Genomic DNA, 19,072 nt, shown 5'->3' with positions numbered 1-19,072 from the left:
ATTTCCCTATTAAATGAAGGTAAGTTAGATTTACAATGAAAAGCGAATACCATCTTTGCTAGACAGGTCCCCTTTCTTTAATATTTGTACGAGAAAAGAAGGAACTATATTTTACTCTTCGACGATGACTCATTCACAACAATCTACGGCGACTAGTTTGGAGGCCCCGAATGACGAGATTTAGTTACAGTTTATGATTGAAAATAATGGAAATGTCGCGTTTATTTTTCACAATAATTGTAATAGAAATGAAGTCGTGCACAAAACACATGGCTTTGTTTGTATATATACATGCATCGAAACTAATACTGTTCTTGATATAGTAAGAATAAGCGCTACATAAAAGTTGTGAGTGGGTGGGGCGTAATATCTGTAAATTGCTGATCATGGGACACTTGTTTTTATTATTGTCTACTGCTTTTCCTCTTAGTCTAGTCAAAAGATGTGAAGCTAATAAACAACCGTACGCGGTAGTTTACAAATGCTGGATAAAAATGCCTGAATTTAAATATGACCCTCTGGTTTTCCTGTACTAAATAAATTTTTGCCAATTCTTATCCCTGCACTCATGGACGTACGGAAGGCAGCCCCCCCCCCTGGAAAATGAATGTCCGCCCCAAAAGTATATATTTCACTCATAATTTCATTTCAGTCACAGTAATTTATGTTAATTATTATAAGTGCGATGAAGGAACATGATAATTTCAGACTGAAACTGTTTTTTTGAGGGGCATCACTTTTATGGGGCAAAATATTTATCCTTTGCTCCCCGCCTGGAAAAAAATATTTTGCTTGCCCCTCCCTGGAAAAAATCCTGCAAAGAAGCAAACTGCTATTGCCCCTCCGGTTTTGGCACCCAATCGCCGCTACTGTGCGTGACATATGGCTACTGTTGTTTTAATTTTAACAAGATGAATGGGAGAATAATAATTTGCCACGAATATTGAGGGGACGCAGTATTTGTGATCCCATGAAATGTTGAACTACAGCGCTGTAGTTGAACGGCAGTTCAGTGGTGGCGATTGGGTTCCAAAACTGGGTTGAGGGGCAAGGACAGTTAACTTTTCCTTGGTAGATAAGGGTTAGCATAGTGCGGTGGCAAAAGTGGGGCAACTACCCCACTGTAACCAAATTGACTTCCATGTTCCAGAGATTATTCTGCAAGAATAGGGACCCAGGGCTGGAATATACATGGTCTATTATGTGGAGCTAAAATCAGTTATATTTTGTATTATCTTTGCGCATCATGTCATGTAGACTCGAAAAATTCAGTTTTTATTTTCCATATTTGTACATACTCATATTTTACATATTTTCCCATATTATTTCCATATTTCAGAAAATTTCTCAACATATACTCCATATTCGCTCAATAACTACAACTACAAATCCCCGTGTGACCGAGGGATTTAGGTGAATTTCTTTCGAATAATTGTTGAAGTCTGAAGTAAAGTTAAACAAACTAAATCAACACTTGCGTTAATTACAAGTTTTCTGTCAATCGAACAATAATATATTTTTTTCAATCTTGCACCTCCTGACTGTTTGCTTTTGCTATTGTAAAACTCTTGAAATCCTGTTTATTTACCATTGTAGTCAACAATAAAGAATGACGGCTCAAGCATCGGATCCTGGTTGTTACAAACGTTATTTTGGTAATGTTGGAAGAGACTTGAAGCCCATTGCTAACCACACCCTCGCTACAAGTTGAAAATACATTTTGTGTTGCTTTACATATTAATGAAACCCAAAGCATTGAGTGCAGTGGCGTAGGAAAGTTTTTCTTTGGGCTGGGGGGCAGGGAAGACAAAATGCAAGTTCCAATGTAAATGTAAGCATACTGTATTCTATGTAGCTCATACAGTGTAAAGGTATTTTTTTACGATTTTAAGTCCATATTAAATTCCATATCTTGGTGAAAATAACTAAATATGTATTTACATATTTAGCACATTTTTACTACATATAAATCCGCCGTTCCTTGGTTATTATTGTATCATGTATGTCGTTAAAAAAAATAATTCCTTCCATTGCCAAGGTAAACTGAACGATCAGATAAGGAGTAAAATTTATAAATGAAGAAAACAAATCCCTATTCTCTCGTCACAGCCGCGCACGCGCATTTCGGGGTGTGTGGAAGCATTGGTTTCTGAAAACCCGTTGGTGGCCTACCACACTGGGTGTGGTATTTTTTTTATAGCATTGCCGATCTCTGGATAGCATTGCCGATCTCTGGATAGCATTGCCGATCTCTGGATTATCCAAATGCATAGACATCAAATGGCTAAACACAAAATTTCATTCCTGGACGTAGTTCAGAATATTCGCGCCAGATGACACTACGCTACAGAACAGAACTGGGCAGAGACATCTGTGACAATAAATACTAACTACTAACGCCAAGCACGAACGACCACAGGATTTTATCGCGCGGGAAGGGAATAAAAAAAGGTAATTTTTATTTTTTATTTTGTCAAAACATTGCTTCAGCTTGAAGGTATCGTGTTTCTACGAATATCTGATCCAGTCCTACCTCGTTATTATAATCCCCTTAACTTTTATTACTGTATGTAATAATCTGAAAGAAAACCATGAACTCGTTGATGCCTGTTAGCGAACTGTTTTCCTAGGAAAAACAATTGGGAACATACGTCTGTGAATTATTGAGTGGGACATGGAAGAAGATTGCCCCCGTCTCCCACTCCCCGCAAACGACGCCGATGGCTAATCCAGTATTGCAAATAAGTGATAAAAACTGCATTAATTAAATCTACCAACTCCGACGCAGACCTGTATGCGAGGAATTCGACGCCGTTTCTATGGTTACCATCACGTGATCTATACTTGACCAATAACTTTCTTTGTAATCTGTTGTGATTGAAAAATAGGAAAAAATACCTTGCGTGATGCGTTACAAAGTTGCAGTGATGCCTGTTGAGTTCACTTCACTTTAAAATATATTTTTTCAAACATTAGCATTCAATTTGAAATAATAAATCAACATTATGCCGAACATACTGAGGACAAAATGTGCTGTAGTAGGTAAGCAGTACGTGCAATTTTGTTGTGTGTCATAATCTCCTGTTTCACATTCCTTACATAAATATAAAATTCAATTTACTCGGAAATGTGAACAGTTTCATGCTAATACGTAGTAGTAAAGAAGATTTTTGTGTTATCCTATTTTAATGAACCTTATAATGGTCGTCAATCTGACATTTTTAATATGAAAATCGTTTAATCGTTTGGGCGTTGATTAATAAGTTTTATTATAATTTAGAGGTTTGTTTGTGCATATATATTTGAAAAATTACAAATCAGTAACAAATGTCTTTTTTGGGTTCCTGCAGTACCCTACCTTCGGATATTGCATATTCTACATACGTATATATGCTGTCTTAAAATTTTTAATTCATAAAATTATATACACACACACACATATATATATATTTTCAGGTGATTCAACTGTTGGAAAAACAGCTATTATCCAAGTTTTTCAGTCAGATGGAAGCCAGTTTCCAAAAAACTACAGTATGGTAAGTTCACATTTGGAAGAAAGTTTCTTTTTTTTGTAAATTTTATTTTTGATTTGAGATAAGTAAAAATATTTGGTAACAGTTTCATACATCGGAGACATTTCTTCAATTTTACACAAGAAACTACTTACGGAAATTAGTTTCTTCAAGGTTTACAACGTTCTTCGAGGTATTTTCTTTCATCGTGGAATATATTTGACCGGGAAGTCATGTATTTTTCAAGAGAAATATCTCACAAACGCAAAATTGCCATTGCTTTCATTTGCTTGCCCGGATGCTGCATACGTTTGATGATGTAAGCCCCTGTCAGTTTTTCAACCCCCCTTTTTTTGACTATGCTTTCCTAACTTAACCTTATCTGAAATGGTTCGTGGGGCTATCCGTGTATGGTTTGTGGGGCTATCTGTCAGCTATATGTATAATTTCCACCAGTGACGAACATGATAGTAGGTATTTTTTGGTGCAGAAGGTTGAAACACTGCATACCCACGACGTGAGTCAAGATGTGCCCACCATATTGTGTGTTCCGGAAGCGAAGAAGAATAAAAAAAAAGCACTCAGAATGTGAAAAATTGCGTTTGTTTTCGTGTAAAAAGCATAATGGCACCTTGAACTATGTTCAACAATACACGATTGGTAAGTACGAACCATGCGAAACACAAAATATCCAATTTTAATGTGTCTCCGATCTATGAAACTGGTACCAAATATTTTACTAGTTCACATGCACATTTGTTTTGAATCTCGGATATTCGTCATAAAAATTTAGGTGAAAAATGCAGCCTTGACAGGAGTTGAATCCAGATCACTGGTATGCTGTGTGATTCCTGAGCCAGCCGTAATTTCATAAAACATAGATCAGATATGCTTGTTTTGTGTTTTATTAAAAAAATCACACTTGAAAGAAAATATAATGTTTCTAACAGTCTTACAGCATAATGTGAACACTTTTTTTCAGATGGCAATGGTTGTTTTATTTTGCAGACTTGTGGTATTGATCTTACTGTGAAGTCAATTTGCATCCCAGACTCAGATGATACGGTTGAAATGCTTATGTTCGATTCCTCCGGTAAAGACCTCTACAAGGAATATTTGCCAAAATATGTAAGTGCATTTTAGTGTCATTTTCTACACGTTACAGAAACTTTATAATAAATGGTTGTGAGGCCCATTTACTGACTGTACTCCCTCGAGAATTATGTCAAATTTTTCTTATCGATTGATTCAGTGTTTTATGTGATGTAAAATTTGTTTCAGGCCATGGAAGCCACATTCATATTCATATTCATATTCTTTATTTCCATTGACCTATGTCCATAGGTATGGAAATCGTCACATAACAATACATACAGTAATAAAATATTAATACAATTTTAGACAAGGATTACAGTAATGATTTTAAGAACTACTACATGAAGGAAATCCAAATAATCAAGATAGGTATTTGATCCCAGTAGTACCACTATCACATAAAAACTATCATTCCTTCAATATAAAGCATCTCCGCAAGCTAAAAACAACAGAAAATGTTCACAACATATTTTCCAATTTCAGAGGGGGTGCAGAGTCAAGGGTACCAGGTCGTATGTGCTTTGTTGAAAGATAACTAGGTTGTTACTTTGTCTATATTATCTGCTTTCCTATCCCAACAGTGCTTTTTATTTTTATTATTTTGAAGCATCTTTCTTCCAACACCAACTTTCTCAGTGTGACATACTCAAGTGAAGCTATGAAATTTTCGTCATGAAGAAGTAACAACTGGTTTTTATGCCAATAAGGCATATATATAGTCAGTTGACTATTTCTTCCTTTTGTTTGGCAAATGAAAATTTATGAACACTCAAACAGTTGAATTCCTGGACTTTCATTTGCCTGACTGTCATATTCTGCACCTGATGCTTGCAAAATTCTTGCTTAAAAACTATTGTTAAATTTATATTTTGTATTATGGTAGTGATGACACTGAAGGACATTGTGATACACATACTAATTTATAAAAAAATCGTGATGCATGCTTGATATTTGCATTTGTGTTCTTTGCGAGTATCGGTTCTTCATTTTCAACTAATCATCTCATCGTCATCACTAAAAGTTGCAGAAAAGTGACATTTTTAAAAAAAATGTGTATTCATCCCTGCATTGAGTGAGGGCTGACCATTCATTTTTGTTCAAATTTTCTTTCAAAGTTAATTTCGAATGTTTGCTACATTTAAGTATGGTAAAAAAAAATGCACTCCTCACAAAAAGTTTTGAATATTGTTATATTAGGTAATAGGTGATAGGCATGGTGGCATATGTTGGCAAAATGAGGAGATCGTCCAGCAGACAGATACCATGTGTTGTTGCATTCCAAGGTCGTGTCTATCACCTATTGTCTAACATAACAATATTTCAAACTTTTTGTAAGGAGTGTACATAGGATATTTTGGAGTTATTTACTAGGTCTGAAAATTTAATTGTAATTTTTTTTTGATATGCTAATATATTCCTGGAAGTCTGTTGCACTTGAAAAACTGGGTCTGCATCCAAAATTATGTTGAAAACTGATTCTACAAGAAGCAGCACAGAATTACAGTTGCACTTAGATTTATAGTTGCAGTAGATAAGTACTTACATTGACAAGTAATGCACGAGGACTCAAACCTAGAAACCTCAGTGGTGCATAAATATTAACAGGTAAATTGTCCATCACTGTTTTTGATCCATGTTCTCCAACACTAGGGAATGATGATGGGTAGAAGTTATCAACTATTTCTTTGTTTCATTTCCCCAACCTCAAATTCCATTCAACAGATTAAAATAAATTGGAAATGGACAATTTGCCTTGTAGCATTTATCCATACACTATCGTACGTGTGTATGTCATTTTTCATGGAAAGCAATAAATGAGGCTTTTGCCAGTGTCCATTTTTAATGTGCTATATCCAGCGGTGGCACCAGGATTAACCATCTACGGGTGCTGAGGGGTGCAGAATAAACTTTAGGGGGTGTGATGTTGAAAATTAAGGAAAAATTAAACATGCATGTATGCTTTAGCCACTACATCAAATACCAATCAACGTTTAGTAGGCTTCTATGAAAATGACTTGATTCATTTTTTTGGTAAATTTCTTATATCCGGAAAATGGCTGAAATCTGTTGAAGGTGGCATTTCGCTTATTTCACGGAAATAAGCTCTATTTGCAACATATCGAGTAAGTTTTCTTCGATTTTTTTGCCTTCAGGTGGCCGCGGTGGCTCAGTCGGTAACGCGTCTGACTACCATGCTAAAGGTCCCGGGTTCGATCCCCGGCCGGTTCAAATCCGGGAACTTTTCTAACGATGGAAGCAGCCCCGGCGCCCACCCAGCGTCGAATAACATGGGTACCTGGGGAAACCCTGGGGGGTAAAGGCGGTCAGGGGCATGATGCTGATCACATCACCCCCACTCACGACCGGATCAAGAAAGTGTGGGGCGTTACCCCCACACCCCCTATACGCCTTCATGGCGTGGTGCTAAGCGCAGGGGAACACTTTACCTTTTTTTCAGTAACATTCCAAATGGCGGTCACAGTTTCACTACCGTACTCGGCATGCAGTGTTTCCACCCCACTCCACCCAAAAATACCTACGTAGCCCCACAAACCATTGACGCATAGCCCCACGAACCATTTCTGGTAAGGTTAGGTCACGTATAGGTTTAGAAAAAAAGTGCATAGCTCCACACACCATTCTCGCATAGCCCCACGAGCCATTGACATATAGCCCCACAAACCATTTGGGGAAACGTACCTTCTTCAGTTACAAAAAACACATATTTGGAAACACTGACCGGCATTGACCGTGATTACATCATCACACACAGGTAACATCCGGTTGGAAGGAAATGGATGCAACAGCTTTCGTGCTTCGGTCACACATTTATATCGAAAAATAGATGATTTACCGGCAAAATTCAATGAAAGATGTGAGAAAACACTTCCCCGAACTTCCACAACTATAAAGAAACTGCATTCGGTAAGTAATTTCTCCTGTAAATTTAGACATCCATTTTCCTGATATAAGAAATTTACCATTTTTTTTTTGCTTGCTTACGTTGACCACAACATGTACAAAGAAGTAAATGCGGCTTCCCTTTCAGATTAGTGTCAGTGGCTTGCCTGCAAAAGAAAAACTAATTTGGTTGAATGAACAAAACATGTTTTGTTGCGTTATTTGGTAACTGTAAACAATAAACGTAGTACTAAATTACTATTCTTACTAAAAGTTGGTAATTTTCAACAAGATTCTTTGGTAACAATAAGCACATGTTCTCGATTCCTAGAAGCATTGAGTACTGGTGAATAATGATTTGTTTCACTCTTGTTTGAACAAGAGTTTGGTTGCCGGAAACTATTTTTGGTTATTATAAACTTTTTCCTTTGTGAAGAGTTAACAGTGTTTTTGGTTGGAAATTGGTTTTGAAAAGGGGGTAAAGGTGTATAAGGTAAAGTGCTCCCCTGTGCTTAGCACCATGCCATGAAGGCGTATAGGGGGTGTGGGGGTAACGCCCCACACTTTCTTGATCCGGTCGTGAGTGGGTGTGATGTGATCAGCAACATGCCACTGACCGCCTTTACCCCCCAGGGTTTCCCCCATGTACCCAGGTACCCATGCTGGGTGGACACCGGGGCCGCTTCCAACGTTAGAAAAATTCCCGAATTTGAACCGGCCAGGGATCGAACCTGGGACCTTTAGCATGGTAGTCAGACACGTTACTGACTGAGCCAGAGCAGCCACCACCACGGGGGTGCAGAACAATATGAAGGGTGCACCCCTCTGGTGCCACTCCTGGCTACATCCATGCCACATGTTGAGAAGCATTTCTCTAGAACATTGAAAAATATATTTCTACTGCAGTTTTAAGGAAAAGAAGGCGTTCTTCGGTTAATTTTTGCTTTGAAAGAAAGTTTGATGAATGTGCCAAGTTTGTGATTGCATGCATCATTTTACAGTGGAACGGTCCAAACATGGTGATGGCAGTGTATGACGTCACGTCGGAGAATTCCTTCGATTCGGTCGCACGCTGGGTGGAACTGGTGAGGCAGGGTCTCCCTGTGGTCCCAACACACGAGAACGAACCGAGCACCCACAGCAGGCCAAGGTACTCTTTCCTGGGAGTCCTTGTGGCGAATAAGACGGACTTAAAGGAGAGGAGAGTGATAAGTCCTAAGAACGGAGTGAATCTGGCGAGCCAGCTCGGGCTTCAGTACTTCGAGTGCTCAGCTGTAAGTATAAGCTAAGTACTTTCCCAATTTTCTGTAACATTATCCTAAATTTTTTCACTATAGTTATTTTGGTTCTAAATTTATCTTTGCACTCCCCCTGTAAAAGAAGACCTTACACGCTTCACATGAAAAATTCTGTATAAAACAATGAGCATAGTAATACTGAGAGCATACTTTAGATCAACTGCAGGCTCTAATTTAATTATTGCACTGGCATATACAAAGGGGGGAAAATTTTGAGAAAATGAACATTTTCAGATAAAAGCAGGGAAGAACTCGGGGGGAAAAAACCAGAGTGGTAAACGCAAACCCATCTTGAAAATGACCTCCCGATTTCCATTTTTGAGAGTAGAAAGTTCTAAATATTTGTGAACACCATCTCACCCCCGAGCCCCTCAAATGTGAAAAAGAAACTCACCAGTTTAGTAGAAGAGTGTCCAATAGAATGATGATAACAATAGTTTATTTTTAATATTTATAATATTAATAACGCCCGACCCTGTGGCCGAGTGGTTAGCACATCGCGCTGCGACGCCAAGGGTCCCGGGTTCGAATCCCGGTCGGGTATGGTTGTTTGTGAATGTCCATTTTCATCCATTTCATCATTTCATCACTCATCCCCATCTTCGCAAATTAGCCAAGAGGCACAAAACGCGAAGTAAAATAAAGTAAAATCAATCAATATAATATTATTAATTGTTATTTGATTCATTCATTGAGTTCTGCCCAGGAGCAGGTCTTTCCTTGCGACCTCCATGCTCTTCGCTTTGTAGCAGCGTTAGGATACAGTTTCTTCTCATTCAGTGGCCCAACCAAATTGTAACAGATTGTTTACAGAACATTCTGGGAAGAAAGAAGCAAAAGGAATGAAAACACCCCTTTGTGAGATAATAGACTGAGCCTGGTACACAAAGGGAAGTAAGCGCTCGTGGGTTGGCACGAAGAAGTTACAGCAGTTGGCGTGGAGATTTTGAGGGAAAGGTGGTCGCGCAAGATAGTGCTCTGTATGTTGATTTTTGCTTACCTCTGGGAACATTTTCTTCTGGCGAAGTGGTAAAGTAGAGTCTTCAGTCAGAAGACCACGCTAGTCCGCCGTTGTTTGCAGATGCACTAGAAACGTTAAATCGGCATTAAGGCTCTCCGGAAAAGAAATTGTGCTGGAGTGAACTCTGTCTGCTGCAGTTTAGCAGATTTTCAGTCAGTGAAGCCGAGGTTGCAGAGAAGGATTTTCTCCAGCGACAAAACACCAAGGTTCGTCGGGAAAAGAAGATGGAACGACGAAGACAAGACACTGAGGATTTTAGTGAAGTGGTCCCCACTGTCGAGAGCTCTGTTTTTTTAATCCCCACAAGCTTGATCTTCTGATGAAAAAATCCCACTAAAGCTTGAAAAGCGCTAATTCTTTCTAAAGGCCAGCCATATAATTATTTTCCTGTAGTTTACGGTTATTACAAGCATAAGAAAACAGTTTTTTCTTTGTGACGTTTCAGGAGAACACACGCTCCTTTCATCAGACATTTATTTTCATTTTGACTAAAGATACAGTTATAACAATGGTTAGTAATTTTTAAACAAAAAGAATCTGTTATATAATGGATGTTGTCAATGTTACATTGTTGTAATATATCAACTTAACTGTGAAAAAAGCAGTCTATTTATTTTTTATTTTAGAATTTTTTAAATTATGTATCCCAAATATCATCAGGTAATTCAAATTCATCATTGTTTTCACAAACTCTCTTGATGTTTTCTGTTACATTAAATTTTAAAGATGGTGGCTTACTCCATTTGTGAAAAAGAAAACTCCACACTGGATCTATGTTACCATTTTCATTATTTAATTTATTATACAACTCTGAGGATTTATGTTTGCTACCAGATGTGGAAACCACAGGAATATATAATATAAGTTGTTCATGTTCAAAAGATTATGTGGGACAAACAGCAAGGAAAATGGCAATAAGATGGCACGAACATGATTTGGACATTATAAATCTAAACCCAAGAACAGGTTTGTCAACTCATATCATCGAAGAGAAGCATTTGATTAAAAAGAGAAGGGTTTTAAAAAGATTAACGGGAAACACAGAGTTGAATGTCTGGGAAGCCTCGTTCATTGCAGAAGAACACTGGAATAAATTAAATAATGAAAATGGTAACATAGATCCAGTGTGGAGTTTTCTTTTTCACAAATGGAGTAAGCCACCATCTTTAAAATTTAATGTAACAGAAAACATCAAGAAACTTTGTGAAAACAATGATGAATTTGAATTACCTGATGATATTTGGGATTCATAATTTAAAAAATTCTAAAATAAAAATAAAATAGACTGCTCTTTTCACAGTTAAGTTGATATATTACAACAATGTAACATTGACAACATCCATTATATAACAGATTCTTTTTGTTTAAAAAATTATTAACCATTGTTATAACTGTATCTTTAGTCAAAATGAAAATAAATGTCTGATGAAAGGAGCGTGTGTTCTCCTGAAACGTCACAAAGAAAAAACTGTTTTCTTATGCTTGTAATAACCGTAAACTACAGGAAAATAATTCTATCATGCAAGCAATGCGTACATACAAGAAAAACTATCAGCCATATAATCGTGAGTAAAAAGGTTAAATTTGTTATTTTTATAAATATATGTGAGAGTGATTGTTTCTTATATTTCTTTTACCAAGATACTCTAAAGTACTGTTGTCAACTCTTGTATTGGGTTTACTCATGTAAACCAAGAACCACCAGCGAATCAGTGTGAACCTTTAATTTTTTTGTGAAGTTATTTCTTAGTTTTCTTCTGTAATAAAAGAAAGTAAAGGTAATTGGTTATTCTTTCCTTCAAACATTAAAGTCTATAATAAATCATGTTTTATCGTTATACAATGTATTTTTCTCTTCATGATTATTTCCAGCATTGATCTCTTTTTCCCAACTCTTTCTGGCAGTTTCATTTCTCACTTTTTCTGTCCATTTCACCCATTCCAATCGTCCCGATAGCCACATTTCTAGAGCTTCCAGTCGCTTTTTCTCACATATTCTCAGTGTCCATGTTTCGGCACCATACAAAGCATTTCATTTGTCTTTTTCCTCAGTTCTTTGTTCATAGATCCACAGAAAATTTTTTTTTTTCTATTGAACGCGTCCTTCGACATTGCTATTCTTACTTTTGTGTCTTGGCTGCATTTCATATCATTGCTTATGACGCATCCAAGATATTTAAAGCTGTCTACTTGATCGATTCTCTTACCTCTGATACTCACATTTGTCTTGCTCTGCTTTCTTTCGATCACCATTGCTTTCGTGTTATTCATTATTTCAACTACAGAATTTTATGTCAGTCTGATCATTTCTATGAGGGTTGGGGAGTAAGTCATGGCAACCCAGTAAAATTTTAATTATATGCAAAGGTGGGCTGAAAATGGAGACTGCGGGAGGAAACCTGACACCAGTACTTTACCTGCTGGTCAAGAGATGGCTCTGTGTGTTGTACTGGATGAGCATGGGGTGCTGGGAAAACAGTTGTGAGTCAGTCGTGTTGTAAGATGGAAGTGGCCAGATTGGAACAGCAATCGTACATCAAAGTGTCCGTTCTCGAACGCTTCAACCAATTCATAATGCAAAGGCATCTTGTGTACGGGACCTTCTGCGCCAATGGGGATGGGAAGCGTATTCACCGGATTTGTCATCGTGTGATTTTGACCTCATCCCCAAGGTGAAGGAACCACTGCTTGGTACACAATATGCGACCCGCATGGACATTGAAAATGCTGTGCGACGACAGATCACCTGCTTCATGTATGGTGCAGAGGATGGTGTTGCCGATGGTATTCGACGTCTTCCACACCGATGGCAGCATGCTGTGGACAATGCGGGAGATTATTTCTGAGGTTTCTCATAATCAGACAAGTTTTTGTAACATGAGCATGTGTATGTCACAGGGTCAGGCAGGTTTTTGTAACATGTGCATGAATACATGTGTATGTCACAGGGTTGCTTGGGTTTTCTTTCATGATTCCTATCAACAAAATATCCATAATGGATACTCTTTCAGTTGTATATCACAAATTTGTAATACATCCTTCGATTGTCGAAATATTACTGGGTTGCCATGACTTACTCCCCAACCCTCGTACAAACATTTCTGATGATGCCCACGGTGGAAAGACATTTAGACAAATGACTTTTTTTCCTTTGCAGAAGAACAATGAGGGAGTGGAGGAACCATTTTTCTACCTTGCCTATGAATGGCACAAGTACTTCATGGATAGGATCGGAGACTTTGCGTTGGCCTCCTGATTGGTAGCTGCTGAGGGTTCTCAGCCCTCAGCACTTAAAGATGAAACAGGAAACTAGTCATTTCTTTTTTAAAAAAAATATATATATTTCTAAAAGATTCTCTTATGTAAATACATTATTTTTCATAAATATGGAAAATTATCCCCACATGTGGTGGGTTTTACTTTCAGAAAAAGTATATACGAGTATAACAGTGATACAGCGCTCTCTTTCAGTAAGCCTTTGATTTTATTCTTTTGACTAAGCAGCAAGGAATTGAACAAATGAAATGTAAAGTTAGGCAATATAATAGTCTATTTTGAGGTCTGAAATGCCATATCAAAACAAAATTGTTTGGAAAAATATCCTTTATTCACTATTTAACACAAAAAATAGCACAATTTTGATACTGCAAGTGGTGATGTTTCAGAACTCAATGTGTTTACTAAGTAATAACAGTTGGGCTGAAAAGTTCGTAGGCTAACATAGTAAAAAATATTTTTTTGACAAAATTCGATTTTATTATTCAATATAGTTGCTTTGGAGGGCGATACAATGATTATAGCGGTCATACAATTCTTCGATGCCATTTTTATAGTACGATTTCTCTTTAGCCTCAAAATAGGCCTCAGTTTCGGCGATTACCTCTTCATCTTCATTTCTTTCCAGCGAGCATTCTTTTAAGGTCTGCAAACAGGAAAAAGTCACTGGGGGCCAGATCTGGAGAATATGGTGGATGGTGAAGCAATTCGTAGTCTAATTCATATAATTTTGCCATCGTTTTCATTGATTTGTGACACGGTGCATTGTCTTGATGAAACAGCACTTTTTTCTTCTTCAAATGGGGCCGTTTTTTCGTGATTTCATCCTTTAAACGCTCCAACAACGCTATGTAATAATCTCAGCTATCTCGATCAACTTCACTTTACGATCATTTAAAATTATTTTGTGGACTTTTTTGATGTTTTCGTCGGTAACAGCCTCTTTGGGGCGTCCACTGCATGCATTGTCTTCGATGCTCATTTCGCCTCGTTTAAATTTAGCAAACCACTTCTCAACGGTTGATTTTCCTGGTGCAGAGTCCGAATAATGTTTATCAAGCCAAGCCTTGGCTTCAACAGTATTTTTTTTCACCAAAAAGCAATGCTTTATTAACACACGAAATTCTGTTTTTATCCATTTTTTCACAATAACAAAAGCTGCTTCACTCACAATGCTATATCTCACGAACTAATTATCTGGCAGCTGTGAAATTTATACACGTATCTTTTGAAGGTTAGTACTAAGTAAAAATCACATGGATTTAATTCTAGTAACGCCATCTATAAGTCAGCCTACGAACTTTTCAGCCCAACTGTTAAAGATAAGTTTTGGCATGTACTTACTTTGTTCTCTATCTTTCACCACATGATGTGGCTTCCTCAGGACATAGGACAAGACTAGTCAAGGTTTAAAACATGGGAAGGTAATTTATGGTTAACCAATATGAAGTGCAGCCATATTGGATAGGACAGTGCAGTTGTCAGCCAGACATGGAGTAGGAAGCAGTGACAGGGCACTGCACTGTCTTTTATCTTTTTAACCTTAACTTACCTTCCCATGTCTTAAATCTTTCACTATTCTTGTCCTATCTCCTGAGGAAGCCGCATGATGTGGTGAAAGCTATGCCTTATCTTGATGTGTTTCATCAGATGCAAGATGTCTGAATATTTATTTGTCACAAAACATGATCTTGTAGTTGCCAGATTTTCTGTTTATTACCATAGTTTCCTCTTCTGTCACTAGGTGGTACTGTCTCTACACAGTTGGTACCTATGTAAAATAAAGGTTACCCAATTCATTATTGTTCAAGTTACTCCTTATTTTTAGTTTTCTTTTAATTTTCATTATTTAAAAAAACAAAACATTTTTCTGATTTAGCTATTATTGGAATTAGCAATCCATACTGTTTTCCACTAGACTATAAAATTACTGATTATCTCAGAAGGACCCCACTTTCGTGAATGAACGTAGCCGTTAGTTGTTCCATACGCAGGCAATTAAGTTTCCTGTAAGTGTTGAGAATACCAATCAGGAAGTATTGAAATTTATGTGAAGCAGCTTCATCAGGAAAAAGTTATTAAATAGTAAATAAATTGCACACATGTTCATTCATTTTCTTCCCTACTCATCTATTTTCATTGTTCTGTGCCGAAGGCCAAATTCATGTCTGTGTGCCCATGTAGTGGAAAGTCGAGAAATTTACAGAGAACTTCGGTGCACTGTCTAAGCAGGATTTGAATGATTTTTCACGCATCAAAGAAAGCCATTACAGAACTCATAAAATAGCTCTCTTTTGTCACTATGTTTTATTTCCTGTATGGCATAATGCACAGTGCAGAAGAGTTCAAGAAAAAACTACATATGCTGACCAAGGAAGTCTATTTTTATTAGTAAAAAAACACTTAACGTGACATTTCAACCCTTTATCAGCGTGTTTTTATTTTTTTCAAGTCTGAGGAAGACCCTGTTGGAGGGTTGAAACATCATGTTAAGTGTTTTCTACTAAAATATAGACTGCCGTGGTCAGCATATGTAGTGTTTTTTTCTGTCATGGAAACAAGGCTTAATCGTGTTAACAAGAGTTCAAGCTGTTTTTTTCATAACATTTACGTCCACATGTATATCACAAAATCATCACCACCTATGGATTGTCTAAGTATTTTGCAAAGAGCACACATATGTACACCAAACGACCAATAAAATATATCAACACTTCAAAAAATCAGGGATAAAGTTACAAGTTCCACTGAAAGTGCTTTCTTTTTTAACTGTGCCTTCTATCTGCTGTACATGGGACCATCTTGTTGCATAGGTGATGAATGATTAATTTAACTGTTCATTTATTTTGATGTTAGCAGGAGTACCAAAAACATAAACTAAATGAAAATTCAATTTTAAAACTGATTTTATTCACATTTAATCATGAATTTGCCATGTTAGTTTAATTTACTAGTTACTCGATGTTGTTTATTGTCGTCGTTCATGAGTGGAAGTTGTTCTTGTTTGTGCAATGGCCATATTAGGACTCTGTTCATTGTAGCTATTTGGGAATTAGAAATGTGCAAAATAGTACTGGAAAAGACACAACAGTGAAACATATGATGTAAAATGTGTGTAGCCTTGTCATAAATATTGTTAATGCATGTTAAAATGTGTTGTATTTTTTTTTACATATGTTTAAGGGGATGAGGTACAGTTTTGCTTATAAGTGTACATTTATTTCAAATTGTCAAATTGAATGCAAATATTAGGGAAAAGACAACAGTGAGAGTGGCATAATGCAGATCTCTGTGAGCCCCTCCCCCTGCAAGTAAGATATTTGGGGGCGGGCTTAGTGAAAAAAAATATTGAGATGATGCTAGAGTGTTACTGACATTGTACAAGTTGTACAAGAAATTAACTTTACCCCAAATACTCTGCTTTCCCATTATTGTTATCGACTTGCAATCAGTGTAGCAGCTTCATGAAACTAAATCAGGATGGTCTGAAATCTCTGATAAATAACTGAAAGCAAAAATTAGAAATATTTTCTCTCACTTCAACACAGTGGCACAGCCATTATTATGTTTTTTGGAGGAGGGGGAGGCTTCATGCAGCCAAATATTTTGTACATGATTCTTTCTCCTATTGATGCCCTTACTATGAGCAAGTAAGTAAATTTTGCATCTCAAGTTCCCCAACCCCCTCTGATTGAGACAATGCGCCACTGCTTATTGTACAGGGTGCGGCACTTAAAACCAGCCCGTCCCTTCATAAGATATCATTAGATGAACAATTTGAATGATTAAGTAAAATTAAAACAAAATCAAACAAAAGCAATACACCAAATGAAATTTAATGTTGTGTGTTAAGATTTCTCACCTTCACAATAGATGCTGAAAGTGTCCTCCACCCACTTCAACACACGTCTGAGCACGTTTCAGGAGATTCATGTACACCTTTGTTAATTCTTGAGTGGTGATGCTCTTCATGATATTCTGGATGTAGGTCTTGAGTTCTTCAATTGTGTGTGGATTTGTTTCGAATACTTTCCCCTTTAACATTCCCCACAAGTAAAAGTCATAAGTTGACAGGCCTTTGCTAATTATCCTCTCTGGAGTAAACATTTCATGCACACGGGATAGTGAAGCATTTGATGTGTGGCTTGTTGATCCGTCCTGCTGAAAGTAACAGAACTGACGCTCCTCTTCTGTCAATTGTTCATAAAACTCTTCCAGAATTTCCAAATACACGTTACTGTCTACTGTGGTTTCAAAAAATATGGGCCCCATAACGCGTTGTGCGGAAATGGCACACACCAATCTTTTCGTCATGCAATGGCTGCTCGTGGATTACGTGTGGATTCTGTGACGACCAATAGTGATTGTTTTGGGAATTTACGTATCCCGACAGGTGAAACCACGCCTCGTCACTCATGATGAGCATCAATGGATCCAAAACACCACTGGCAACATTCGTCAATAGCCATGAACAAAAATCCACCCTCTTCCCCAGGTCAAGCTCCCTCAGTTGTTGCACTACACTTATCCGGTAAGGTTTTAACTTCAGCGCCCTTAACACACGTCTACAACTTCGCTCACTAGCTGGAACCTGTTGACTTAATTTCCTCGTTGATTTACGAGGACTTCTCGCCATTATGTTCTGCACCTGCCTCCGTAATTCAGGTGTGCAGACAGATGGTCGTCTGTCCCTGGGAGCATTTGCAACAGATCCTGTACGCCTCCATTTCCCAATCAAATCCTGTATTGTGCATTTTGCTGGGACAGGACGTCCTGGAAATTTCTCCTGAAACAACTTCCTTGTTTGCACAAAGGATCCGGTGCGCACAAAAGCTTCAACAATTGCAACACGCCCAGGAATCAAATACGGCATTATCACGGCTTCACCCAACAAGACCTGATTCTCAACTGCTTTCACTCGACCACGGGTTCACAAGCCACCTGTTGGTGAGAAACAGAATTAGTAACTCGTGCAACGCCATCTTCTGTTGACATGTTCATTTAGATGTTTTACATGTTCATTAGCAAAGCAATTACATCGGGGTTACAGCAGGCTGGTTTTACGTGCCGCACCCTGTAGCAGACATCGTCATAAAATATGTTACTGGAAACCAGATTTGTGTTTCGTAAATCGATTTTTTTGTAAGCGACAGTATCTGTTGAATTTCTGGGATTATATAAAATTTTAGTACAGATAGAGAACATTGCAGGGTGGCCTCTACGCCACTGAACAGGGAGTCCTAGGTTGAAGAAACCATTAATAAACATGTTTCGACTCCCATGTATTTCTTATGGAGAATTGAAATGAACTTCCAACTTGAAGTTTTCACTGATCAGACCAATGTTTTGGCTTTGTCCGTAACAGCCAGCTCTTGAAACTTTCTTTCTTGTGCTCTGTGTAGCTCCATTAACATGTTTTTAGAATACTTTAAAAAGTAACACTTCCATAAACGCCTATGTTAAATTTCAGCTGCCAGGTCATGTAGATATTCCTTGCCCCTTCCTTAAAGGAACTGTACTTTCTATCCTTAACATAAATGATTGTACATACCCAAGTTGTTTAATTACTTTAATTTAATTCCTAGCTGTGAAGATATAAAAGCACTGCAAGAACGCATTTTTATTGCAAATATATTTTAAGAAAAAATAAGTTTAGTAAAGTTGTGGTGTGTGTGTCGTTGAAATGTGCCTTGCTGTATGTCATTGTTACCTATATATAGATGAAAATATGTATGTGGTCTTATTTATGTTACATGTGTTGTTTATGTAGTTTCCTGTTCGTGCTTTAAGACATGGGCTGTAATAAATGTTAACAGTAAGTAATGTGCGGTTTTATTGGTTACCATGTAAGTTCTACTAGAAATAATTTAAACAACAAAGAAAAACTCATCTTAAGGAAAATTAACATGTGCACAACCTTACAAAAAAAAAAGCATTGCAAAAATGGAACAATTGTCAAAACTCATACT

General features: G+C 37.4%; 1 protein-coding gene across 1 annotated transcript; it reads left to right on the top strand.

Annotated features, from left to right (window-relative positions):
* The first annotated feature begins 2,849 nt into the window (after positions 1–2,849).
* On the top strand, positions 2,850–18,926 carry LOC145977935 (intraflagellar transport protein 27 homolog). Its single transcript, XM_083110265.1, has 5 exons — positions 2,850–3,042; positions 3,457–3,536; positions 4,521–4,640; positions 8,510–8,782; positions 12,985–18,926. Exons 1-5 carry the CDS (start codon positions 3,006–3,008, stop codon positions 13,081–13,083), a joined length of 609 nt encoding a protein of 202 aa, XP_082966391.1. The 5' UTR covers positions 2,850–3,005; the 3' UTR covers positions 13,084–18,926.
* Positions 18,927–19,072: the final 146 nt, after the last annotated feature.

Source organism: Lepisma saccharinum, chromosome 24 (genome assembly GCF_977018435.1).
Source record: "Lepisma saccharinum chromosome 24, izLepSacc3.1, whole genome shotgun sequence".
In the NCBI taxonomy this organism is placed as follows: domain Eukaryota; kingdom Metazoa; phylum Arthropoda; class Insecta; order Zygentoma; family Lepismatidae; genus Lepisma; species Lepisma saccharinum.
The sequence above is the reverse complement of the archived record's forward strand: the minus strand, read 5'-3'. Positions and strand labels throughout refer to the sequence as shown.